Source organism: Gopherus evgoodei, chromosome 8, assembly GCF_007399415.2.
Source record: "Gopherus evgoodei ecotype Sinaloan lineage chromosome 8, rGopEvg1_v1.p, whole genome shotgun sequence".
Classification (NCBI taxonomy): Eukaryota; Metazoa; Chordata; order Testudines; family Testudinidae; genus Gopherus; species Gopherus evgoodei.
The window spans coordinates 51,896,822-51,923,344 of NC_044329.1; the positions used below are offsets into that span (position 1 = coordinate 51,896,822).

Genomic DNA, 26,523 nt, shown 5'->3' on the forward strand with positions numbered 1-26,523 from the left:
GCTGACTCTAGAGCAAAATCCAAAGGCAGCATATACATACTGAGTTGGTAAAATGTATTGTAAAGGTGCACAATGTCACTGAACTAAATTTAGATACATCTGATAGAGAAATTCATATATCTCTCCTCACAGAGCAGGAGGGTCAGCTGCTGCCAGCAGCTTGCTGAGCAAATCTGAGAGGCAAAATTGGTCCAGTTCAAAAGCTGGACCTCAGGGAGGGCTGTCAATTCAGAAGAATTCAATAGGTGAGGCAGGCTTTGTTCTGACATCTGGCAGTTTCTATTTCTTTCCAAAATGGGGCCCTCCGCAAAAAATGAGAACCACATATTTATGTGTAGCTCTGGATGGAAGTTTATTTTTGCCTGATTATTTTGGGTTCCTATCTTTCACCAGGAGTCATAGGTGCCGACTCCGTGGGTTCTCCAGAGCTGGAGCACCCATGGGAAAAAATTAGTGGGTGCTCTGCAGCCAAGCTCTCACCTTCTTCTCCTGCCCCCAGCATGCTGCATCCCTGATCCTCCCGTACACTCCCAGTGCTTCCTGCCCCCTCCTGCCACCTAACAGCTGTTTGGCGGTGCTTCAGACTTTCTAGGCGGGAGGGAGAGGTGTGGAGATGTGGTGTGCTCAGGGAGGCGGAGAAGAGGAGGGGCACGGACTTGGGGGAAGGAGGTGGAATGGGGGTGGGGGGGGGAGGGGTGGTGCACCCACTGGGTAGAGGGGAAGTTGGTGCCTATGCCAGGAGTGGCATTCAATATGGCAGGTGCCTGAGGCAGCCAATAGAAAGGGCAGCACTCCGTCTGTCATTGGGGCAGTTTGTCCGGGTCTCTGGCAAGCAATTCGGCAGCGGATCCTTCACTCCCCTTCTTCTTCTTCTTCTTCTTCTTCAGTGGCATTTCAGCGGCAGCTCAATCCTGCGTGGGGCGGCAAAAAAGCTGGAGCCGGCCCTGCAATGTGGGATGTTTTAATCCCCTGGAAAAGCCATATGATATGGGAATAGGGCACTGCAATACTCACAAATGGCCACAAGATGGAACCCTAGGTCCACTTCATTTTGGGGAATCTGGCCATGGAACATCTGACCCACATGAAAAGATCTTTCAGTGTTAAATCCTGTCCATGCAGAAATCTTGATGTTACTCTGCTGCCTAGCCCAGACAGTGCAGATATTTTGCTCTGTTGCCAGGGAGTTAATGAAGTCAGCTCATAAAAGAGAGGGACTAGTTGTTTTGCTTAAAGTCAGGGCTGGCATAAGTAAGTGCTATGAAAACTTCCTGTCCTGTCCTCTCCTCTCACTGGCTTTGCCTATATACCTAGGTCCTGACTCATGGCCACTCCCAGCCGTTCAGTTCCATACTCCCACCCAGCTCTGCCTATGCTCCTCACTCTTGATGTGAAGCACGCTCTGCCATTCCAGTCCTGAGAGGCACATAGCTCTCCCAATACACCCCAAGCCTGGCCTGATCAGTCCTTGGTCTTTGTTAAGGACTCAATTTTTTTCAGAAGAGTTCAAGGCCTTATATTCAGACATGTTCAGCACCCACAACCAGGACATATTTTTCAGGAGTGCAGCACCCATTAATGCAAGAGAACATGGGAATGGCCACACTGGGTCCATCTTGCCCAGTATCCTGTCTTCCAGCTGTGGCAGGGGCCAGATGCTTCAGAGGGAATGAACAGAACAGTGCAATTATTGAGGGATCCATCCCCTGTGGTCCAGTCCCAGCTTCTGCAAGTTGGAGGTTTAGGGACACCCAGAGCATTGGGTTGCGTCCCTGACCATCTTGGCTGATAGTCATTGACGGACCTATCCGCCATGAACTTATCTAGTTCTCTTTTGAACCCAGATACACTTCTTAGTCTTCCCAACATCCCAGGGAAGAGTTCTACAAGATGACTGTGCATTGTGTGAAGAAGTACTTTCTTATGTTTGTTTTAAACCTGCTGCCTATTAATTTATTGGGTGACCCCTGGTTCTTGTGTTATGTGAAGGGGTAAATAACATTTCTTTATTCTCTTTCTCCACACCAGTCATTATTTCATAGACATTGATCACATCCCCCCTTCGTTGTCTCTTTTCTAAGCTGAACAGCCCGTGTCTTTTTAATCTCTCCCCATATAGAAGCTGTTCTATATGGTGCCTTTCTCTGCACCTTTGCCAATTCTAATATATCAATTTTGAGATGGGGCCACAGGAACTATACGCAGTATTCAAGGTGTGGGTGTACCATGGATTTATGTAGCAGCATTAAGATATTTTCTGTTTTATTATCAATTCCTTTCCTGACGGTTCCTAATGTTGTTAGCTTTTTTTTGTCTGCTGCCGCACATTGAGCAAATATTTTCAGAGAACTATCCACAATAACTCCAAAATCTCTTTCCTGAGTGGCAATAGATAACTCAGACTCTATCATTTTGTATGTATAGTTGGGATTATGTTTTCCAATGTGCATTACATTGCATTTATCAATGTTTGAATTTCATCTGCAATTTTGTTGCTCAGTCACCCAACAAATTGTGTTCATCTATGTGTCTAATAATTTTGTTCTTTATTGTAGTTTCAACCAATTTGCCTGGTACTGAAGTTAGGCTGGCTGGCCTGGAATTGCCAGAATTGCCTCTGGAGACTTTTTGAAAAACTGGTGTCACATTAATGATCCTCCAGTACAGATCTGGTACAGAGGCTGATTTAAGCAATAGGTTACATACCAGAGTTAGTAGTTCTGCAATTTCATATTTGAGTTCCTTCACAACTCGTGAGTGAATCCCATCTGGCCCTGGTGACCTATTACTGTTTAATTTATATTTGTATACTGTTTATATTGGTTCCAAAACCTCTTCTCATGATCCTTAAATAAATTGCATATAAATAAGGTCAGATTTTGAAAAATGCTTAGCACCTCATATACAGCCAACACGCTGAGCTCTTTTGGCCTCTCCACTTCGGTTCAGCTTTTCAATCTGTGCGTCTGTGATATGTACAATACAAACAGTTATGAGCGACTGACTGGATGAGCACCATTAAGCTTTCCTCACTTGTGATCTAAACCAGACGGGAACTAAGATCGACTGAACCCGACAAAGGAAAATACTGCGTGCATCCCAACTCATACAGAGCAGAAGCATAACTCTTCCTCCTCCCACTTTTTTTCCTTCCAAGAGCGATTTGCCTGCACTCATTAACAAGGAGACACATTGAACATTACTAATCGGAAACTGCCCTTTTAAGAATAATTTATCTGTGACTGGCTGAAAAGAGGTGCCCTTCAGCATTCCTCTCGACTGATGTCAGCAAAGGTCTCATCCAAGGCCAGTGAGATGATGTAAAAAGATTTTCCCAAACAAAGAAATGGCTGAGATCTGGAGACAAAACCACTCTCAGGAGTTTGGAAAAAAAAGTTTTATTTTAAAATGTTTCTTGAGCATGAACTGTGCAGAAGAGGCCGACGCTGAAATCCAGATCCATGCACATGAAGAACTGCTTGCAAGGCAGAGGCTGTTCTCCAAACCTGAGCCCAGGTGGGCCTTATCAGGGTGTACTGAGCATGCATCAGACACTGCCTTGTCATTGGCTGTGCAGATGGAACCTGCTGGTTAGCATGTGTCACACAGACCCATAGAGGACATGGTTCTTCTGCAAGTCAAGCTACAGATGCTTTTGCTTTCAGTTCTGGAAGTGCGGGTTCAATCTCTGGTATTGGCCAAGATGATGGCTCTCATATAAGCAGCTTCCTAAGCTTTGTTCTTTTGAGTGTATGTGATGGGTAGAGATGGGGCCAAGTCATCGGGAGCTGGAGTTCTGGGCTGGTGGGTTCAGTCCATTAAAGAGATGGCTTTGGGCTGTAAAGTTTGGGTAGGGTTTTGAACTTCCCCAAAGTTTGGGTGTGTTTGGATTTAATGGTTTGGGCCCGTGCCAGAGTGCTGATATGCAGACACGGCCTTTTCCTTTGACTTTCTGGTCCTGACAGGGTTGAGCGCCCTCCCAGGAAACATTTTTCTGAGTCTTTTAACTATGGCAGAGCAAAACAGTTGTAGCCCTAAGGCAGCCATGTCACAACTAGCTATATTCTCCTCTCTGCCAGCCAGTAAGTACTTGCAGCTCCAGTTATGTTTTCCTCTAGCTTTGACCTACTCTGTGTGTGTGTGTGTGTGAGAGAGAGAGAGTGAGAGAGAGAGATTATAAAATTACATCACTTTATAAATGGAAAGAGAAATAATCGAATATCCCAGAGCAGAAGTTGGGGCAGTTCAGGGATGAGTGGTATCTAGGATCAGGCTTCCCTTAAGGCTGTTTAAGCTTAAATCTGACTCTTATCCTCTCAGCCTTGAAATTGGGGGCCCTTGTTTTTTTTAATGGAGGTGAAGTGAATGAAGGAGCTTAATGGCATCTACTTAAGGGCCTGAGTGAGGAGGAGTCTGGGGTTGAGGCTCTGAACAACATAGCTGAGTGAGAGCCAAACCCCATGAAGTGATATGACACAGCTGGACAAACTGGGTTGCACTTTGAGGGCACAGGAGAAGTGGCTAATTCTGTAAGCCCCAGGTCAGCTCTCCCTGCTGCCTGCATACTCTAGCAGAAGGGTATCTTAGAGGCAGAGAGCTCTTCTAGTGGAGGGTAGGAGAGACACCCTGCTGCAGATGAGGTCACCACACCAGAGTCTGCCATGCTGGAGGCTGTGCCGTTTGGCGCACTCTGCCAGGGCTGGTCCAGACGGGTTTGCGTGTTTCCCTGAACTGTCTAGGCAGTCTGCTCTGGAGGCTAAAAATAAACTAAAGCAGAATGTTCCCAGCAGAGCCTTTAGAGCAAAAATATTTGTCTCTTGCACTGGCTTGTTGGGAAGAGCAGATGAGACGAGGTGTCCACCCACTCTGTTTATTTGAAAACCATGTAAATGAGACTTAAATAAGCCTTGATGATAACTGCAATAGTGCATGGAGGGGGAGGAGTCAGGCAGGACACCTGGGAAATAGACTTTGCTGACAAAAAGTGCATGGGTGGGGTCAAAGATGGAGCAGGGGCCACAGATGGTTGTGGCCTGCTGACTGGCTACCTGAAGGGATGGGATGAGCTGCCTTGCTTAAGAAGAGGAAGGTCTCAGGAGTGGGAGGAAGACACATCTGTGAAATGTGTGTGGGGAGTTCTGTTTGGGACAATCTCTCTTAGGGCTGGGTGGGGAGGGAGGGAAGCTTTGGTGGGCAGGAGGTATGAAGTATATCTGGATTCAGGCCTGCTTCTACGTCTTTGTGTTGTATTCCAGAGCCAGCTGCCCTTGCAATGCTTCCTGGACCAGCAGCACAGCTGGATGGCAGGAGCTACTCCCCAACAGTGTGTTCCCATTTGTGTGTACCACTGTCTGGGCGTGCTACATGGGCATGTCTGTCTGTCTGGGGGAGTGTGGCTCTGGCTGGGTGTGTGTCTAGAACGCTGGGGGGTGTATGGCCTAAGTTATTGCATGGAGTAACTGTTCTGGGGCCCGAATAGTATACATGGGCCTTTGGTCCACGAATGAACCCTTTCTAGTAGTCATTAAATAAATAACTCTAATGCTGGAACCAAACTTCTGTGCGGCATCAGCTGGAGTCTCCTCTCTCGCTGCAGTACAGAAATGAAGCCACCTTCCCTGCAGCAGAATAAGCTGCGAAAGGACCAGTCTACACTGAGGCCAGTCTTAGACGGGCTTTGTAGTGCCAGTGCAAAAGTTTCAGTCCCTTACTGTGCCACGTTTGATCTGTTCTTGCCATCCTCTGTTCTGGGGATGGCTGCCAGCAGTAGGGGCGGCTGCTTTGCTGCCTTGGGGGAGCATCTTTTGGTCTGTAAGGCAGGGCTGGATTAGGAAGCCCCATGGGAAGCTCTGGCAGTGGGCTGGATACCTGTGTCTTCAGGAGCTGTGAAGCAATAGCTTGCCAGGGTGTGAAGGAAAACCCTTTTCACTGTGCTGTAACCTTGTGCTCATCTCTGTGCAGAGGAGTGCCAGGGTGGGTTCATTTTCAAGTGCATGTGTGTATGTTCTTGTGTCCATGTGCCCCTCAGGGTGCACGTCACTAGGCACACGTGGCTTTGTGCACGTGACATTGGGCGTGTCTGCATGGGAGTGCAGGTATGTTGTGCACATGAAGGTGAATATCCATGTGCTCATAGCTGCATGAATGCTGGTATGTGTGGGCGCACGCATGTTCTCGTGCACATGGGTGTGTGTGTCCTGGAGGACGCTGCCTAGTGCAATGCTGGCTGTGCACGTAAAGATATGCTGGACTGTGTGCCCTCTAGTGATGTCTTTGTGCTCTCACTAGTTGTTTGACTTGTCCTGAAAGTCCCGGTTTTAAAGTCGTTATCGAAGGAGATGGAGCCATCACAGCAGCTCCTTGCAGCACATGGCCAGAAGGTCTCACTGGGAGGAGGGTCTTTGCTCCGTGCCTCCGACTAGACGGGCAGTGACGGTGTCTTGTCCAGCAGGAGCAGCTTGGGCTGAGCCGAGATCCACAGGTCCTCTTCACCCTTCTTCTTCTTCTTCCTCTTTTTGTTCCTCTCTGCTGGGACCTGCCCATTGCTGCTGCTGCCATTGCTGCTGCCTTTGCCCCGCCGTCTACAGAAGCAGCAGTGACAGCAGATGACGAGGAGGACAAGGAGGACGAGGAAGGGCAGCCCCAACAGCACGACCAGGCAGACAGTGTTGAAGATGCCCTCCTGGTGCTTGGTGTGAATGAGATTCCAGAGTGAGTCGAAGAAGGAGCTGACCCGCTCCATGACAGTTGGCTGGCTGGACACTCGTTCTCCCCACCTGCGGCTGATGCAGTCCCCTTGCTGGGCGTTCAGCCCTGAGGGAAGGCAAATGGAACCCAGCAGCAGCTCTGGTCAGTGCCTGTGAAGACAGAGGAAACAACAGGAAATCAGGAGACTGCCCTGAAATCCACGTTTGATCAACAAAGCTTGAATGCTCCCCATGGGGCCTGCCAGCCCGGTGAGCACTCAGCCAGCTTCAGAGATGAGTTTGCAGCTCCCAAAAGGGCAGTGGTTCGGGATGCTTGGTCTGTGGGCTGAATCACGCAGACCTTCCGCCCTGCAATGCTGAGGAGCCTCCAGCAAACCTGCTGTGGTCTAGGTTCCCAAAGAATTCCCCACTGGCTGCAGCAACAGTGTAAACCCAATACTGTAGCTGTCTTCCTAAAACTACTAAGTTCCCCGAAGGGCTTGGGTTCTGAGGGGGCTGGTTTACACTGCCTAGGCTGTTCTTCTGCTGAACGACAGGACTTTGGGAGAGTAAGCCCATGGATCCCCTCCTCCTGACTGAAGACTGAAAGTGTTTCTTGCACCATATTCCCATACGCCTTCTGGATCAGGCTGAATGGAACCAGAGTCAGGCATCAAACTCCTGCCTCTGGCATGGCAGCATAGGGTCTGAGCTGCAGGTGGACGTATTGCTTTGAATATAACAAGCACTAGAGACATTATGTTTGTATATGGGAATTCCCAGAATTTGGGGAGTGTTTGGGTCTGGGCTTTTGTTATGGGCTCAGCTCTAATAAGAATTAATAAGAATATCTAATAAATTCAAACTACTTTGAACAACGTTTTTCATCCAGTTTTCCTTGTCACAGAGCTCTGTGCTTCTGCATTCCCTGGAGACCAGAGGCAGTGAAATACATGAGAGAGGCTGATCTCATGAGGTTTCCCTCCTGGAGAGGATAAGATAGTTATCCAAATGTGTGAATGCTTTATCTGGACCGACTCTTGAGACCTTTTGAGGCTTGCTCATTCCTACCTTGACTACTGGGCTGTACGTCTATGTGGGTCTCTGCCCCCTAAGAAAATGTGTCCACGGCTGGAAAAACAAACTGAAATGGTGGAATGATGGTAGACAATGCAGATGGGGAGGGACACTTTCAAACTGATTCTTCACTTGCTTTTACAATGATCTCTTGCAAAGGAAATTTAGCGCAGGGTGCCAGTTCTATTCTATTCAGGTTCCTACGCTGCCCTCAACATGGTAGTGTCTGAGCATCTTCCAGTCATGCATTATGTGACATGACTCATGTTTGTTATGTGTGGGTCATTCTCTTTCTCCTCCTTTCGCCAACAGAGAACTGTGTGTGTGTGTGGTGCAGTGTTTGTTTGGATAGGGTTTTTTTAAGTGCGTGCAGCTCTGCATTGAGGTGGGAGAAGGCAGGTCGAGGAAGTGTGCCTTGCACTTGGGGTAGACGTTGGTGAGGCTTTAGCTGGGAGTCTCTAGTCTTTCCACGACAGCTGCTTCTGGTGAGCTTCGAGTGCAGCCTACACCGTGCACTTGGCAGTTCACCTCTGGGCTGAGACTGTGATGGTGGCTTCTGTAATGAGGACCAGAAAGTGGGCTGACCCCTCCAGCATACAGACTACCACACAGGGTTCGTCTGTGCTGCAGTCGAAGGTGTGATTGCAGGTTGGGTAGAAAGGTGGCTAAACCAGCAGCGTAGAAGTGGTAGCACAGGCTAGCAATGTAAGTACACACCCAGGGTTCCAGCGGGCTTGCTATACTGCTATTTTTTAGCCATTCTAGCATGGGTAAACCTAGCAAGGGTTTGCCTCCCTGAGCAGCAATCACCGCTCGGATTGCAGTGTATACACACCTACAGCATTTAGATAGTAACATTGCTCAGCCTATGCAGACCAGAGCTAGATTTCAACTTGTGACTCTGAAGTTAAAGGCTCTGTAGCCCACTGCTTATCCCCCGAGCCAGCCACTCCCTGCAGCCCTCAGTTTTATTTTTTAACTGAGTGTTTCTCGCAGTCGAGGTTTTTTGTACAGTGGATAATGGTTCTCCCTCCCACAAGTTTCAACAAAAGTTGACGTAATAATGGCATTTCCCTAGCTGTGCATGTAACAAGCAGAGCACTGCATTCCTGGCAGCAGCCCAGACCACTTTTCCTTCTTGTCAGTTGCTGAATTGCTCCTGCCTCTCCTAGTCCAACTCTTACCTTTAGTCGTTACCCTCATGTTTCGTATGGGCGATGGCAAGTTGTCAATGAATCCACAAGGCCTGCTTTCAGGTGATTCCACAGGGGTTGTGTCTTCACTCTGATTAGTCCCTGAGGACCCAGCAGTTAAGCTGGACTAACTTTTTTGGGGGATGAATTTACTATTCACTGAAAAATGCATTTTCTGGGGAACCGAAATGCTTAACAAATTTGAGTTGAATTAAGCGAATAGCTTTGGCTGGAAAAACACCTGAATTTTTTTTTGGGGGAAAATGTTAACACACTTAGTTTCAACTTTTTTTTTTTAAATGAAGCGTTTCAACATTTTGTTCTGAAAATGTCAGTTTGAATCAACATTTGAATAGTTTCATTTGATCCAAACAAAATGTTGGTTTTTTGTTTTGGTGAGAGAAACCAAAAAAATTCAATTTCGGTTCAAAACTAACCGAACTTTTGTGTGTGGATTTCCTGATTTGGCCACCAACCAAAAAATCATCTATTTCAGGGGCTCTCAACGTTTCCAGACTACTGTATACCTTCCTGGAGTCTGATTTGTCTTGCCTACCCCCAAGTTACACCTCATTTAAAAACTACTTGTTGACAAAATCAGACATAAAAATAGAAAAAAGTGTCACAGCACATTGTTACTGAAAAGTTGCTGACTTTCTCATTTTTACCATATAATTATAAAATATATCAAATGGAATATAACTATTGTACTTACATTTCAGTGTATAGCATATAGAGCAGTACAAACAAGTCATTGTATGAAATTTTACTTTGTACAGACTTCACTATGGATTTTTATGTAGCTTGTTGTAAAACTAGGCAATATCTAGATGAGTTGATGTACCCCCCTGGAAGACCAATGTGTACCCCCATGGGGACATAGACCAATGGTTGTCAATCAAGGGTACATTTGCTTAGAGCGTGTGTGTGGGGAGGTAAATATGGTCCCATTCCCCCAATGTGCCTAGGGAATTGTGAGGTTTATTTTATTTTTTATTACCCCTTGTCCCACTGCTAGTTTAGTGCTGTCCTACTTGGTCTAACTTGGCAAGTAGCCAGCTCTACGGAAGGCTGCTCAGACTAGAGCTGACAGACAGTAGCTGGGCTCCTGGTGGGCTGGATGGGATACAAAGTCTTTAATCACCAGGTCACTGGTTCAGGTCTAGATTGGTGGTGACTGAATATTGCTACTGACAGATGCTTGTATGGCTGTCTGAGGGAGAGTAGTAACATCTACCCAGCCACGGTGGTTAGGTGTCTGGGTCATGGCCCCTATAACTGGCTGTGGTGGGCAGGCTCAGCAGAGAGGTCAGGAGATGAGCTGTAGACTCAATTCTTTTCCCAATTCAAAGTGAGCCCAGCAGGTCATGGCCTGAGGTGCATGTGGCCTGATCTAACACCCACTGAAATCAGTGGGAGTCTTTCTATGGACCACAGTGGGCATTGGAGTGTGTCTGGAGGTAGGTAAGTAGGTGGGAGAAGCATGCCCTTGTGGCTACATTAACAGAGGACCTCAGTCTCCAGGAATATCAGAGAGGCATCTTTCAGCCAGGGCTCAAGTCACTTAACGAAGAGTGGCAGAAAATGTGGTGGGATGAGTGCATCTCTTTGACCTAGGGCAGAGTTTGACAGACGATGTAGCCACTGTGACTCATCTAGCAATTGTTGCAAGAAGTGGGTGGGGCTGTGGAGGAGGAAGAGCAGCATTTTTGTGGCTTCTTGTAAGGTTTCCTTCCCTGGGGGAGAGGGCAAGGTTCTGCTGACCTGCAGGTTCCCTCAGGAAAGCTTACCTTTTCCTGGGGCCAGGTCAGAGGGCTGGCTCCACTTCTTGGGTTCACACTCAGCCTGCCCAGAGACCTAACAAAGCCCTTTTAGGGGCTGTATAAGGTAATGCCCTTATGGCAGTGTTTCTCAAACTGGGGGTCCTGACCCAAAAGGGGATCACAAGACTATTGTGGAAGTGGGGGAAGGTGCAAGAGCAGCATCTGGTGGCAAGGCACCCAGCTCCAATGGCAGCGCTGCTACCAGCAGCAGTGCAAAAGTAAGAGTAGTATGGTATGGGAGAGGGTTGTCACAGCTTGAAATATTTTTTTTTTTAAAGAGGGTCCCAGCAAAAAAAGTTTGAGAACCCCTGCCCTATGGGTTTGAGCTGTCTGAGCAGGCGGTGCCTCGGGAGGCGTTGATTCCCCACAGAGCTGACCAGGTTAAGGATGATGCTGGGATTGTGGTCCGATAGCTGCTAGGAGAACTGGCAAGTGACTTACAGGCTAATAACTCGAACCTCGTGCTTACTGAGTGTTTTCCACTCAAGGATTACAAGGTGCTTTGAGATCTCTGGCTGAAGAGCTGCTATATGAGCTAAGTATTGTTATTTATTAAAGGGCTTGGCCTGCATTAACAACTCAAGTCCCACAGCCTCTCTGGGAGGTAGGGTGAGTATTGGAACACCTGTTTTACAGAAAGAGGAAACTGAGGCAGAGAGGGGAAGGTCCATATCTTTCAAGCATGGATGTCTTAAACAAACCCACACCTAACTTCAGAGGCTTCAGTGGAGGTTGTACTTGTTCTCCTCCTCTGACAATCAGACCTCGCTCTCACACACTGTGTGGCAGAGACAGAATCCGGTTATCTGACTCCACTTGTGTTCTACAACTACTAAACTATGGGAGATGTCTGCTGCGGTGTGTTCATTTTGGGGATCACCAGGGACTCTAGTTTATTAAAGGACCCATGTTTGTACTGCTATTGTCCCGTTGTGGGCGACATTTATTGCTGTCTTACCCTTTCTGTATCTCTCACAAGCAAACATACTCAAGGTTTTACCCTTTTGCTTCTATCTGCGGTGCTGGCTAGTACATCTGGCCAGTGGGCCAGTACATCTGGTTAGTGGATGGATGCTGCTACTTGCCTAGGGCTCTGGATTTGCAGTCTCATCCTCTGTTTTAATGAACAGCAAACTTTTTCTAAACAGTAACTCAACATCTATGTTCTCCATTCATAGTCTTTCATTGACCTGCCTGGCCACAGGGAGGATGTGACACCCTTGCAGAAGGTGTTAATCTGCCAAAGAGCATCTTTGTCTGCTTAAAATTGGGCTGTTCACTACAGCTTGGGCCATGTGTGCACCCTGGCCAGTCCTTTGCTACCCTCCGCCTGCAGTGACATCCTACTCTCCACCGAGTCAGACCTGCCATTTTGCACTACTGCAGCAGCAGGTGCGTTGCGTGGCCTGAAAGCGAATGAAGACGTCTGCCATTAGAAATTCTGCCCCGGGACATTAAACATTGTCTGGAATCCAGATCCATGATGCATCCCTGGCCATGTCTCTTATGCTGAATCACAGAAAACCAAGAGAGAAATTCTCAAGGGCTCAGCACCCACTGAGGAAGCTAGATTTTTCAAAAGAGCTCAGCTCTTATTTAAACACCAAAACATGGGACAGATTTTTCCAAAGTGCTCAGCACTTAGCTGCTCCCACCGGGACACTTACAGCTGGATTTTCTAAACACTGCAGCACTACAGCTGCATGGGAAATGGTTTTGATTTTTTTAACAATGAAAACAACAGTTTATGATGAAAACAAACTTTTTATTCTTTTAATCTAAAATTTTCTCCTTTATTTTTTTTGGGGTGGTAGTTGGGTTTTTTTTTTTTTTAAATCCATTTTCAGCAGCCAAAACAGAAAAATGCCAAAAACAAAAAAACTTTTTGAAGAGCTTTTTTTTTTTTTTTAAATGACAATTTTGGCTGACATCTTCAGGTTCTGGTTTCTGAAAACAGAAATATTTTTGGAGTTTGGTTGCCAAAAAACTGAAACAGTTTTAGTATTTCAACAACATCCCCTACCTTTATTTAATCAGAAATAGACAATTCTGGCAAACATTTTTGCTTTGAAAAAACACAATTTTTTTTTATTAAAAATAACTTTTTGTGTTATGTTTTGTGTCAAAAAAATTCTGAATGAAAAATTGCAGCCAGCTCTACTCAGCACCCAGTGGACAACCAGGCTGCTCTTCTGACAATCTGTCCCACTCAAACAGTGTAACTCCTAAGGCCCTAAAGAGGAAAGGAAGCATCCACCTGGAACAGTTGGTTATAATTTATATCCGTAGCAAGCTAGCGTCTGTGATGGGCATTAATTCTTCTGCGTAGTGTCCCTTGATTCTGGCCTCCTCATGACCCATGTCAGCCTAGGCAAACTACCCTCTTTAACTGTATGCACATACAAACACAAATGCTCTGTGATGCTTTGGCCCTGGCTGAATATCATTACATTGAATCCTGGCCCCAAGCCCCATGTCACTGTTCTGGTGCAGAGTTGGCTCTCTGAGGTGGTGCCCTCTGCCTGTGTATTTCACAGGCAGTAGCAGCAGGAGAACCCATGCCATGACAGAAAACAACATGGGTGGAAGGGCGTTTGCACTCTCCTGACCCTACTTGCTTGCATTTTGAGTGGTCCCTGAGAGCAGGTGCATTATGTGATGCCAACCCAAACCCGATCTGCATGTGGTGAACACATCATAACTTTGCTAAGCACATTCATGTTTGAACCACAGTGCTTTATTTGCACGTGACTCTGCAATGCCTTGATGTGGCTGGAGTCAGAAGCAGAAATGCCAAAAAACTAGGGAGGAGAGATTTTTGGGGAGAATGATCTGGTGGCACAGGCCTGGCAGCCAGGAGATCTGGGTTCTGTCCCTACCTCTGCCACTGAGTGCTCTGTGACCTTAGGCAAGTCACTTGCTCTGTGCTTCAGTTTCCCCACCTGTAACATGGGGGGATAGTGCTACTTCTCTACCCCACAAGGGGATCATGAGGTTTAATTCATTAATGTTTTAAGATGGGCTACACTGAAAACTCCCTCTCTCTCTTTAGGCTCTATAGAGCATGAGGCCACCTGACCTGGTGCCACGCCTTGGCACACAGAAAGCTATTATTGCCTCCAGGAGCAAGTGCATCACTGCCTTGCAGAATGTGATTGGCTGGCTTAGCAATGTCACTTCTGGAAGCATTCAGGAGCAGCATTTCCCAAATCAACAGGTGACCCCATGTACCCTAGCCAAGCAGACCAAGTGTCTGTGGGCACCTGTGACTGGGTGGACTGACTAGCTAACAAATACACAAATAGCCTTCATTTGTCCACAGACAATGATCTTAGCCCCTTGTCACAGTGGGGCTGGATCCTTTATGCTGCAAGCCGTGGTGTATAGAGTGTCGACAGCATCACGGCACATCAACTAGGGGTTAAACAGCATGCAGTGGGTAGAGCAGGATTTGAAAAAAAAGAAGGCAAACCAGGCTGGTGTCCAACTACTCCCCCGGTTTCCAGCCTCGAGAGTTGCCAAGTGCAGTGACTACAGCCTCCTTAGCAACAGTCAGACAGATTACACCATCACAGCCACCACTCCTCCTCCTTCCTGCATTCCAGCCAGGAGGAGCTTTTACTGTGACGCGATCCTGCCGAGGGCAGCGTTTGGGACAAACTTGTCATGCCTGATGTCTGCATCTTACTGTGGGACCCTCCCATCGGGAGGGAAGTGTCACCTCCTGGCAATGCAGGGTGGTGGTAAAGTGGAGCTGCCTCAGCCCCAAAGAGCTTGGGGGAGGGTTTCCTTCCAGCACCAATACAGAGTGTCACAACTGGAATGGCTGGCAAGGCTGAGAGGAGCTCGATGCCTGTATCCGTCCATGTGTCCCCGCAGGGCATGCAATGTCCCCACTTGCCTTCCAATGCCTATGGGTTACTGGCAAAAGCCAGCTGGATCGCACCAGGGCAACCCCAGTTACTAAGTTCTGTAGAGGGGATCAATCTGGCCAAAACCTGCATACTGCATGCCTCCCCATACATGTGGGGCCTGGTGTGTGCGTGTGCCATACAGACTGGCACACGTGTGTACACAGCACACTCCATCACAGTCCACACCTCACCCGAGGTAAGAAGGAGACTATAGAGGAAAACTACCATATATGGGGTGCTGAGGAAGGGAGGGCAAAAATTTTAGCCTGGAATTTCCCTATGGCAGTTACAAACGAAGCTGCCTTCTGTCTGTTTGCTCACTTGGAACTGGGTGAAGATCCCCCCCCACAAGATTTCTGTGCTACTAGGGATGGACTGTGGGAGTAGCCCCTGGTGATGGAAAAAACAGATCTGGATTTATGTACCTGTCTGGCATAGACCCAAGGTACATTTGTGGATTCTGGTGCACCCTTTAAAGGCCTAACCGTAGGAGTGCACCTGAGAACCATTGCTTCAGGGTGAAGGCCTAAATGGCTGGAGCTGGATTCAATTGGGCCAAAATCTAGAGGAAGAGATTGTGATGAACTGGGACTGTTCTTAATGTTTCCTCTGAATACTGTGTGGGTACCTCAGCTTCTGGCTGACATGCTGTCTCCTGGCAACTAATGGCCCAGGTCCTTCCCCCCTGCAAGGGGATGCTAAAGGTGTGGGAGAACAAAGAGGTCATGTGACCTCCTGGCCTGGGAAAGGAACTCCGCAGAGAAGAAGAGGCTGGAGGGGGTTTGAGTTTGGAGCTGGCTGGGGACAGGAAGTGAGGGCAGACGCGGTTGTTTGGCTCGCTGGGCCCCAGAATGGACCCAGCTGAGGGGTCCTGTTCTCTGTACCTACAAGCCCTGTTTTAGATTGTGTTCCTGTCATCTAATAAACCTCTGCTTTACTGGCTGGCTAAGAGTCACGTCTGACTGCGAAGTGGGTGCGCGTGCAGGACCCTGTGGCTTCCCCAGGACCCCGCCTGGGCAGACTTGCTGTGGGAAGCGCACAGAGGAGCATATGCTGAATGCTCCAAGGTCAGACCCAGGAAGGTGAAGCCATGTGAGCTTCTTGCCCTGAAGACAATCTGCTCCAAGGGAGAGGAGGCTTCCCAAAGTCCTGACTGGCTTTGTGGGGCGCAGTTCCAGAGCATCACCTGGGGACTCCGTGACAGAGACTCCCTCGGTATTGTGAATGTACAGGGCCCAACAAAATGGGGCTGTGATCTCAGTTGGGACCTCTAGGGTTCCTGTAATGGAAACAACTAATAACATTAATAAGCTACAAGAGGGAATGAACACTTGCAGTAAAATGTTGCTTCAGTCAAGTTTGGTGACTCTCTCCTTGATTATTATTGTTTAAAGTCTTTTTTATTTAAATAGGAAAACAAATGAATGACATACCTAGCTCATATATAGAGCTTTTCATCAGTGGATCTCAAAGTGCTTCACAAAAGAGTTGTATCAACATCCCCATTTTAAAGATAGACAAACTGAGGCAAGGAAAAGTGACATGACTTGTCCAAGGTCACCCAGCACACCAGTGGGTGAGATGGGAATAGAACCCTTGTCTCAGACCAGTGCCCTATCTATTAGACAACAGTGTCTCACTGGAGTGTCTAGATTCCCACCCTCCTGCACAGGGGCATCATGGGAGTAAATGTGAGAGCCTCTTGTTTAAAATATTAGAATACCAACACTCATCCCTCCCCCCAGCCACCCACCCCCTGAGCCTCCTGTAAATAAGGTAATTTTTAGAACTGATTGTATTTCTCTATTGACTTTATCCTTGGTGTGGAACTGTAAAAAAATAGTAATCAATCTGCAAAACAAACAAACAGAATATCATGTTTTTGTCTGGATATTCTGTATGTGAAGCTGTATTGCCATTTACCCAGAAACAGGAAGTCAGACTCACATAACGCTCTACTCCATAAGAAAAGTAATTGTAGACAAAACAGGATGTATGTTTTAATTCCTGCATTGAGACACTTTATATTTACTGTCTTGGAAGTTTTAAGGGGTTTGGAATTTTCTTTTTCAAATTATGATTACTTGGTTATAGTAAAGCAGAGCTGTTTAAAATGTTGTCATGGCTGTCTTTTCCCTTTAAAACATAGCTGAATGTGACTCTTAATGTGTGTGTAAAGTGTCTAGCCCAAGCGGACCCTAATTTCTTGCCACAAGAACTGAGTAAGGGGCAGGGTGCAGCTGTGCTGCCTGAGGAGCAGGCCACAATCCAGACTGTGGTTCTCGTTCTCCTCATTACTCAAAGGGGAAGTAACATGCATCAGCCCTGGATCTGGTGAGGTATAAATCACTTCCCCCCTCCATGCTGGCTCAGTTGTGCTGGTGATGCATTGTGGGAGGTGGAGCCTGCAGAAGTTCTCTCCCCACACAGCTACTAGGAACACAGGTACTTGGCCCAGGGAAGTAGGGGGCTCTTTACACACCCATAAGGCCTTCTTGTCAGGGTCCCGATCTGATCCTCTGTTAAGCCTGACACCCAAATGACTTTAAATGATTATTTAGAGCCCCTGTTGCCTTTTGCTCTGTAGATGAAGATTGTTAGTGCAATAATTGGGGGGGCTCATTTGAAATATTTTTGGCATTCCTGGCTATGAAATTTCAGTTTAGAGCTGGCAATGCTCAGATTAGTCACAAACAGCCTTGTCAGTAAGGCTGCTGAAGGGTACACCTCACTAGTCTTCACCCCCATGCAGCCAGAAGGGGTTTGTTGCACAGATCCCCACCTATGTACCTTTCAAACCAGCAGGGAAGTTTTAATGTAACTGACTTTCCTCTGATGCTCCAGGCCCACGTCTGGAGGAGCAGGGGGTGCTGAAGTTGGGAATGAGGAGCTGTGTCTTGAGTGCTCAGGGCTGGAATAGGAGGGGGAGCTACAGACTGATTCATTTGGATAGTCAGAGTTTTTTTGGGAGGATGTCAGAACTGATTAGACCTGAAGATGGTACAAGCAGGTACTGTGCAAATGCAATCAGAGCCCTGATTTCAGGAGAGCCACTTAGTTCACTTGTAAAGCAGTTATGGAAGAGAGAAATGAGTGCATTATAATGACCCTTTCACAGCACTAGGCATGGAGTAGGAATGAGTAAGAGAAAAGTTTGTTGTAACTTGGCCTTGAAGAATTTGCTGCAACTAGAGTTTTAGGCACCTACTTGATGTATCAATAGGATATGTTTGTGTTTTTTGTCTCTCATCTATAAATTGTCAAACTTAGTTGTCTAAATTACGTTCCTAAATAAAGGATGTGACTTGATTTTCAAAGGTTCTGGACACTCATTGCTGACATTAACTTTAACAGGAGCTGCAGGTGCTCTGCACCCGGGGGGATGGGGGGAGTCACTTATTTAGGTACTTCAGTGTGGATTTAAGCATCTAATTTTAGAGATCTTCATTTGACAACTTGGACCTACAAACCCCAAATAATTAGCATTGATTCTATGTAAAGGTTGCAAGATCAAGCACTAAAAGTGTCAGGAAATTTAAAATTATAAAAGTTGTTCTACAACATGAGTTGGCCACATCCTGTATATTTTGTAGTAAACATATATTTTAAAAAAGAAGTTTGAGGTTTACACTGAACAAGAGGGAAAAGACTGGAAAGCACTACATCTGTATAATGTGGCCAAGTTAACAGGACTGCAGCAACCTCAAGGCCCTGTCCTACAAATTGATCCATGAAGACATGCTCTAATGTCTCATTTCACCAGGACTCCTTGAAGGCTCGTCTGGATTCCTTTGCAGAACTGGGGCTTTAGCTTGTGGAATATGGTGACTTTTGAGTGCTTATTCTCACAATGCTGACGCTTTGTATATTTAATATCCTAGAGGTGGGTGGCTGTTCTTAAGGGAGTGGAATGGGAAGAAAATAGAAAACTTAAAATCTGGAGGGTAATGGCTTAAGCAATTCCCTGCCCTGCACTGGAACAATTCACCAAGTGTCATCATGGATTTTTCTCCATCACTGACAATTTTTAAATCAAGATGGTCTGTTTTTCTAAAAGCTCTGCTCTAGAAATAATTGGTGGTGGGGGAGGAGTTCACTAGCCTGTGCTATGCAGGAGGCCAGTCTAGATATTCACAATGGTCTCTTCTGGCCTTGGAATCTGAGACTCTATGAAATATATACATATAAGATCCTGTCTACATTTAAGATAAATTTTGCCCTGGTGTAACTGCATGGATGTAGTTAACACCACTGCAAACCCATAATGGAGATGTAGGGGGATGCACTGCCCCAAAGTGGGACTTATTATGTACTTTAATTGGGTAATTTATCAAAAAGCTACACTACATATCCCACTTTGTGCCAGAACAACCTGCCTGCATTTGGAGTTTGCACCAGCGTAAGGGCTTTTCTGCTCAGAGACTTCGTGCATGGCAAGCCGGGGTGTAAATCTACAGTGGACGTGCTTGTTGTGCATTGACCGGGTGGACCCCACTACTGTGTATTAAAAGGTCAAAGTGCACTAGCAGATTTCATGTGGTCAGTTAGTAAGGAGTGGGCTAGAGCGCTGTAGATTTACACCCTGGCTTGCCGCATACAAAGTCTCTATATCAACCAGTCCAGATCAATGCACTTGCACTGACGCATGTTTTCTTAACGTAGACAAGGTCTAATTTAGGGGTTAACCTCTATTGCCCCGCCCTGCACCATTACACTGGTGCAAAGTGCTAGCATTCTTATCTGCTGGTGTTCCCCCCTTCTCCTTTGCACAGGTCTAAATGACTAAACATGGTACATGGCTCTGCTGACTTCACCAGAACAACTTGTGTAACACCCACACCTTCTGGGTATGTTCTGTCCAATCTAGTGGCACCGAGACCACTTAAGAGAGAGATGAAATGAGTCTGCTTTATAGCTTGTTGGTTTTTAGCTCATGCTGTAGAGGCTCATGCACTAAACTCCAGAGGTCCCTGGTTCGATCCTGCCTGCCAACAACTGGAGTCTCTCGATGTTACACTTGCAAGTTCTTTGATTGGACCAACACGGACTTAACTTGCCACACCTATGTACTGGGGCTATTTTTCAGTGCATACCTGCAGCCTTAAGGAAATGTTTCATTGCTCATGGTCAGTGCAAGTTTCACATTCAGTGGGTTTTCTTGGAACATTACCTAAGAGAGCCTGGCTAGGGTGTTTTTGAAATGGTGAATAGTATGTTCCCTTCGCCCTTCCAGAGCTCACAAACAGCTCAAGAGATTTTGATCAAACTTCCCTCCCCTGCCTCCCGGAAAAAATCAGACAAGCCAAGCATAAATAATTTTTTCCCCGGAGGTGAATAATTTGGAAGTTATGAATGTTTAAAAACACAAGGTTAAAAGTGAAACTATTTTGAAAATTTAACCATAGAAGCATGCACAGGCCCAGACATATAATCTGTGGATGTAGATACTGATAGTGCTATAAAATTAAAGAACGATCAGTTTGACCCTTTTTACAATAATTTCAAACAAAATGATACTGTTTCTATCTGACTTTGTATGCTCGTAATGTTATTAATGAACTTTGTCCAAAACAGCTTCTAAAATGAGATTTAGTAGATGGTCTGTCCTTCACAATCTGCTATAAAATACCATTCCCTAGTGTATCTATCTAGTATCTACTGTTCATGGCCTGGAGGCTCCAATCCAGCAGAGATTCACCTGCATGGAGCTTATCGCAGGAGTGGGGCATTGATGATCCTATTTGATACCAGCTGATCTCTGTATAGGAATCATCCCTTCCCACAGTCTGTTAGAGCTTTTCTGGTGACTTGAATAGGTTCCATGTACACCTCTATCTCAATATAACACTGTCCTTCGGAGCCAAAAAGTCTTACCACGTTATAGGTGAAACCGTGTTATATTGAACTTGCTTTGATCCACCGGAGTGTGCAGCCCTGTACCTCCGGAGCATCGCTTTACCGCGTTATATCCAAATTTGTGTTATATCGGGTGACATTATATCGAGGTAGCAGTGTATTTACACAGGCTATATTTAATTGATGGCTCTCATGAGCTCTGGCTAGATCTATGCAAAACTCATAATCGACCTGGCATGACTCCTCTGCTTACATTTTTCTTTCTGATAATCTGAAACTTGGGTGGGTTTGCTGTAAGTTTTACCAAAGCTTGCAAGCCCTTTGGGAGGACTCCTCTGGGTTACTTGAAGGTTTGAGGTGGTAGCCCTGTGAATCTTGGAGGCTTTAGCTGAATATTGCTTGGAGCTATGGGGCATCACTCCTTACTGAGAATTGTCTGTGTGAAACTGACAATAAAAGTTCTAATTAGAGATTGGCTGGAACCAGCAGTCTTGGGATCTGCACTCGCCCAGCCACCCCTCCGCCCCTGCAACATTGGAGCTAAAATTTATGGCTCAGCCCCTCTCTAGATCTTGCGACTCCCTGTGAACTGAAACCCTCATGCTCAGCAAAGCTCTTGTTCTGACCCATGTTCCAGTACCCTGGGGGAAAAGGCAGATTTTCATCAACAAAACTCTAAAGCACTGAAGTCTGTTTAGCCACTCAGATTGGCTGAAGGCTGTGCAGCCCTGCTCCTGCTATTCCCACCTTTCGAGTCTCTCTCAAGCCTCCTTTTGGGAGCCTGAGGTGCCCTGCCTCTGCTTGATGAATACCCTGGCTTAGAGATGGCTGCACTTCTCCCGTGCACCAAGCTACTCCCAGATCAGCCCCAGAGGCCTTGTCAATACAATGTTTTGTATCTGTTCTGCAGCACTGCTGCTAGCCATAAATGCAAGCACCAGTGCACCCTGGGCTCGGGCACATCCAGCATTGTCACAAAACTCTGCCCTGAACACCAGTGCTGCAAACTGGGAATGAAATTTTGTTGAGCAGGGGGACAGAATGGAAGTGAAACATCCCCATTCTCTTCCCCTTGGGCAGGGGCTACACACTTTTGCCTTCACAGTGTGACCAGCCCCCATCATTCCAGGAAGCACAGAATCATAGAACTGGAACGGACCTTGAGAGGTCATCTAGTTCAGTCCCCTGCACTCATGGCAGGACTAAGTATTATCTAGACCATCCCTAACAGGTGTTTGTCTAACCTGCTCTTAAAAATCTCCAAGGACGACGGAGATTCCACAACCTCCCTTGGCAATTTATTGCAGTGCTTAACTATCCTGACAGGAAGTTTTTCCTAATGTCCAACTTAAACCTCCCTTGCTGAAATTTAAGCCCATTGCTTCTTATCCTAGCCTCAGAGGTTAAGGAGAACAATTTACCTCCTACCTCCTCATAAACAACCTTTTAGGTACTTAAAAACTGTTATCATGTGTGTCCGTCCCCCAGTCGTCTCTTTTCCAGACTAAACAAACCTATTTTTTTCAGTCTTCCTTTACAGGTCATGTATTCTAGGCCTTTAAATCACTTTTGTTGCCTCTTCTCTGGATTTTCTCCAGTTTGTCCACATCTTTCCTGAAATGTGGCTCCCAGAACTGGACACAATACTCCAGTTGAGGCCTAATCAGCACAGAGTAAAGTGGAAGAATTACTACTTCTATCTTGCTTACAACACTGGCTCTCAATCTTTCCAGGCTATTGTACCCTTTTCAGGAGTCTGACTTGTCTTGCCTACCCAAGTTTCACCTCACTTAAACTACTTGTTTACAAAATCAGACCTAAAAATAGAAAAAATGTCACAGCACACTATTACTGAAAAATTGCTTACTTTCTCATTTTTACAATATAATTATAAAATAAATCATTTGGAATATAAATATTATACTTATGTTTCAGTGTATAGTATATAGCTCAAACAAGTCATTGTATGAAATTTTAGTTTGTACTGACTTTGGTAGTGCTTTTTATGTAGCCTATTGTAAAATTAGGCAAATATCTAGATGAGTTAATGTAGCTCCTGGGCTGGTTGAGAACCCCTGGTTTACAACACTCATGCTGATACATCCCAGAATGTGTGTTGTGTTGTGTTTTTTTTTTTTTTCTTTTTCTTTTTGGTAACAGTGTTACACTGTTGACTCATATTTTGCTTGTGATCCACTATGACCCCCGAATCCCTTTCCACAGTACTCCTCCCCAGGCAGTCATTTCCCATTTTGGATATGTGCAACAGATTGTTCCTTCCTAGGTGGAGTACTTTGCATTTGTCCTTATTGAAGTTCATCCTATTTACTTCCGGCCATTTCTCCAGTTTGTCCAGATCATTTTGAATTTTAATCCTATCCTCCAATGCACTTGCAACCTCTCCCAGCTTCGTATCGTCCGTAAACTTTATAAGTGTACTCTCTGAGTCTATGCCACTATCTAAATGACTGATGAAGATATTGAACAGAACTGGACAAAGAACTGACCCCTCCGGCACCCCACGCGATATGCCCTTCCAGCTTGACTGCGAACCACTGAAAGCTACTCTCTGTTTTCCAAACAGTTACGCACTCAGCTCATAGTAGCTCCATCTAGGTTGTGTTCCCCTAGTTTGTTTTAGAAGAAGATCATGCAAGACAGTATCAAAAGCCTTACTAAAGTCAAGATACACGTTCAAAGAAGCTGAGTATGAGTTGAGTCTTGAACTGGGATCCCTGAATGATAGCAGGCTGGCCTCCTTTAGGTAGGCTAGGCCAGATAGGGCCTCTGACTGGCACAGACGATGCAGAAGAATGTTTGTAACAACTGTGGGTCAAAGATTCCCTGTACACCAGGCTCAGCTCCCAGCAAAGGCATCTGAGCTCTGGGAGAGCTGCCCCTCCCTGTTTAAAACTCAAGGAATTTAATTTAGAAAGAAATTCTACTTCACAGCTCATGTCAGTTTCCACACCCCTCTGAGCTCCAGCTGCTGGAATGGGAGAAGGGCCCAGGCAGATATGGAGGACACAGGGTCACTCCTGTTGGAATTAGGAGACCTTTTGGCCAGCTCACAGAGGGGAGAGGATGTGTCCCCTTACGTCTGAACTGCTCATAGGGGAGACAGCCCCAGGGCAATACCAAGTCAGGAACCCTGGAGCTGTTCATTATAAACAAGGGCAACTGTGTTAAAAGGTTCAGCATGTGCCATTTTAACAATGAAGCTAACCAACTCCCACCCATCCCAGTACAGTGCTGAGGAATGGCAGCTCCCACTTTTTGAATCTGCTGTGCGTGGCTGTTTCCAAGCTCACAGCCAAATAACAGTGCAGAATCCAGAGCAGCACCACCTTATTATTATTAACTTGGAAACCAGTAGTAGCCAGAGGCCCTAACCGAGCTGTGGGCCCTATTACACAGTCCCTGGCCCAAAGATTTTATAGTGGAATAGACCAGACCAGCAAATGGGGTGGTGAAACTGAGGACGGAGCAGGGAAATAATGTGCCCAAGGTCACCTGCCAAGGCCAGTGGCAGATCCAGCTGTTCTGCCTCTCAATCCAGTGCCCTATGGGCTGGACCACAGTGCTGACAGCTGGCTGCTGCATAGGTTCAGTGCTGTTTACCGACCTGAGGGTGGGGGCGCTCAGGCTGCATGCTGCGTTCCGGCGCTGGGGACCTGCCGTGCCTCAGTTTCCCTTTAGCTAAAGGAGGACAATGCTTTAGCTAGTTCCCGGTGATGGCCGCCCAGCCCCGGGAGCGTGCCTTGGCTAAAAGGAGTCCCAGGCTGCCCGCTCCGCCAGCCCCCGGGCTGCGAGCGCAGGGCGCGGGGACCGAGCGCTCCCACGGGGAGTCGCTTCCCGGGAGCACCCCGCGGCTGCGTCCACACGCCCCGGCGCGGCCGCCAGCAGCTTACCTGCAGCTCCCCGAGGCGCCGCCGCTGCCGCCTCCTGAGAAGTTTCGCAGCAGCCAGAGGAAGTGGTGAGCTGACGGTTCTGCTGCCAGCGGCCTCCCAGCGCTCCGCCCCTTGCCCTGCCCGCCCTCCGCGCGGTACCTGGGGCTGCTGCCGGCTCAGGCCGGCCCCCGGGGCACCCCGTGGCAGGGCTCAGGCCCTGCCCCTGCCTGTTTGAGCTTTCCCGCTCAGCTCTGATTTAGTTGGGAATTGGGCCTCCTTTGAGCAGGGGCTTGGACTAGATGACCTCCTGAAGTCCCTTCCAACCCTGAGATTCTCTGAGTCTCTGCTCTGGCTGGCTCCCTCTCCCCCCGCGGCAGCGTGAGGCTCCCCCAGCCCTTCTGACCCACGGGGCCCAAACCACTGGGGGACACCTGTCCTCTGGCTACGTTCGCCGCCTGCACGCCCACGCCAAGGGACACACTGTACAGGCCCTGGGCCACGAGCGACCTGTCTGCACATCCTGCAGGAAGAGACACCTGGGACCAGCCGCACAAAGCCATGTAAGAAAACCCACCACCTCCCACAGACGCACCCCACAACATGTAGGCACGTGCTATCTCACAAGGCAACAGGTACATCCTAGCCACAGGCACACATGCTACCAGGAAGAGAGACACCCAAGCCGCAGGTACACAGAGCTACACACACAAGCTATACACTGTGTGTATAGCACACAAAGCCATGTGCTATACACACAGGCATACAGAACACACACATGCTACAAGCAGAGAGACACTACCGTACACAGATCCATGTACTGTACACACAGCATACACAACACACATACACAGACATGCTATCCATAGACTCATGCTACAGGCAGAGAGAGAGACCAGTGCGCACACATACAGATACCCCCTCACAAAGATAAATACACACCCCAAGATACACCTCTCCCCCGATATAATGTGACCCGACATAACACGAGTTCGGATATAACATGGTAAAGCAGTGCTCCGGGGTGCGGGGCTGTGCACTCCAGTGGATCAAAGCAAGTTCGATATAACATGGTTTCACCTATAACGCAGTAAGATCTTTTGGCTCCCGAGGACAGCGCTACATTGGGGTAAAGGTGTATGTGGAGAGAGATCTGGTAGCTGCTTCCCTGAGTAAGGTACTGTATCATTAACAGAACAAGCTGGGTAACACACTGTAGGGGGCGAAGGAATCAGATCGCTGATAGGGAAGAATGGGACTGACGTGTGTGTGTGTTCAACCTTATCAGCTGGCTCAGGGATATTACGCAAGCATTTCAAACCACATGGCAGAGAGACCTGGGTGGTTCAGGCCTTCTTTGCCTACTCTCAATGCATCTGAGCTCAAACTGTCCAGCAATAAAAGTGGCTGTGCATTAGGAAATTTGGCAGCAGGTACAAATGGCTCCCACCCAACCCTGGCTCTTGAGAGTGGTGCTAGTTTGAAAGAGAGGAGGAACACTGGTCAGAAGGCCAAGGTGGCTGGAAAGTACGCCAGGGGTCATATTTTTCAGTCTGGCCTTTATCAAGACTGTGTTTTTGCACTTGCAATATTGTGGGTACAAATAAACACAGGTGGAATTTTGTCCCACAGTTTAAGAGCTTTAAATCCAGCAGGTACCTGGTTTGTGAGCGCAGTCGGGGCTGAGGATGACATGAACTGTGGCTGCAAGCCATTGCTGGTGCAAACTTGCACTGACAATTATTTACATCTAAGGTTTGCAGTTCCTAATGTGAAGGCTGGTGTTTGAGAACCTGGCTTGAGATCTTTCATTTCTGCCTGCCCAAGCAGATGAATAACATAGAGCAGCCATTTAATAACAATGATCACCAGAGCTCACAAACTGAGCACCAGCAGAGGGACAGGAAGACAGTGATAGAATCTGTAGAATAATGTATCCCAGGGAGGATAACCACACATCTAGGAGAGAGACAGAGGACTCAGTCTTCATTCATTGAATCTGGTCATCACATGCCTGACCCAATCCACGTAGGCTTCTGGAAAGCTAAGGGCACATTATAGTGGGTGCTGCTGTCTCTGGTTGGAGG

At 47.1% G+C, this 26,523-nt stretch overlaps 1 protein-coding gene across 1 annotated transcript; it reads right to left on the reverse strand.

The window, feature by feature from the left end:
• Window positions 1–3,362: 3,362 nt before the first annotated feature.
• KIAA0040 (KIAA0040 ortholog) lies at window positions 3,363–24,542 on the reverse strand. The gene is made up of 2 exons (XM_030573336.1): window positions 24,461–24,542; window positions 3,363–6,857 (listed from the first exon to the last, which is right to left on the reverse strand). The coding sequence occupies exon 2, from the start codon at window positions 6,740–6,742 to the stop codon at window positions 6,419–6,421; it is 324 nt and encodes a 107-aa protein (XP_030429196.1). The 5' UTR covers window positions 6,743–6,857; window positions 24,461–24,542; the 3' UTR covers window positions 3,363–6,418.
• Window positions 24,543–26,523: the final 1,981 nt, after the last annotated feature.

Coding starts and splice junctions, on each gene's coding strand:
- KIAA0040 (XM_030573336.1), bottom strand. CDS start 6,742: ATGGAGCGGGTCAGCTCCTTCTTCGACTCACTCTGGAATCTCATTCAC.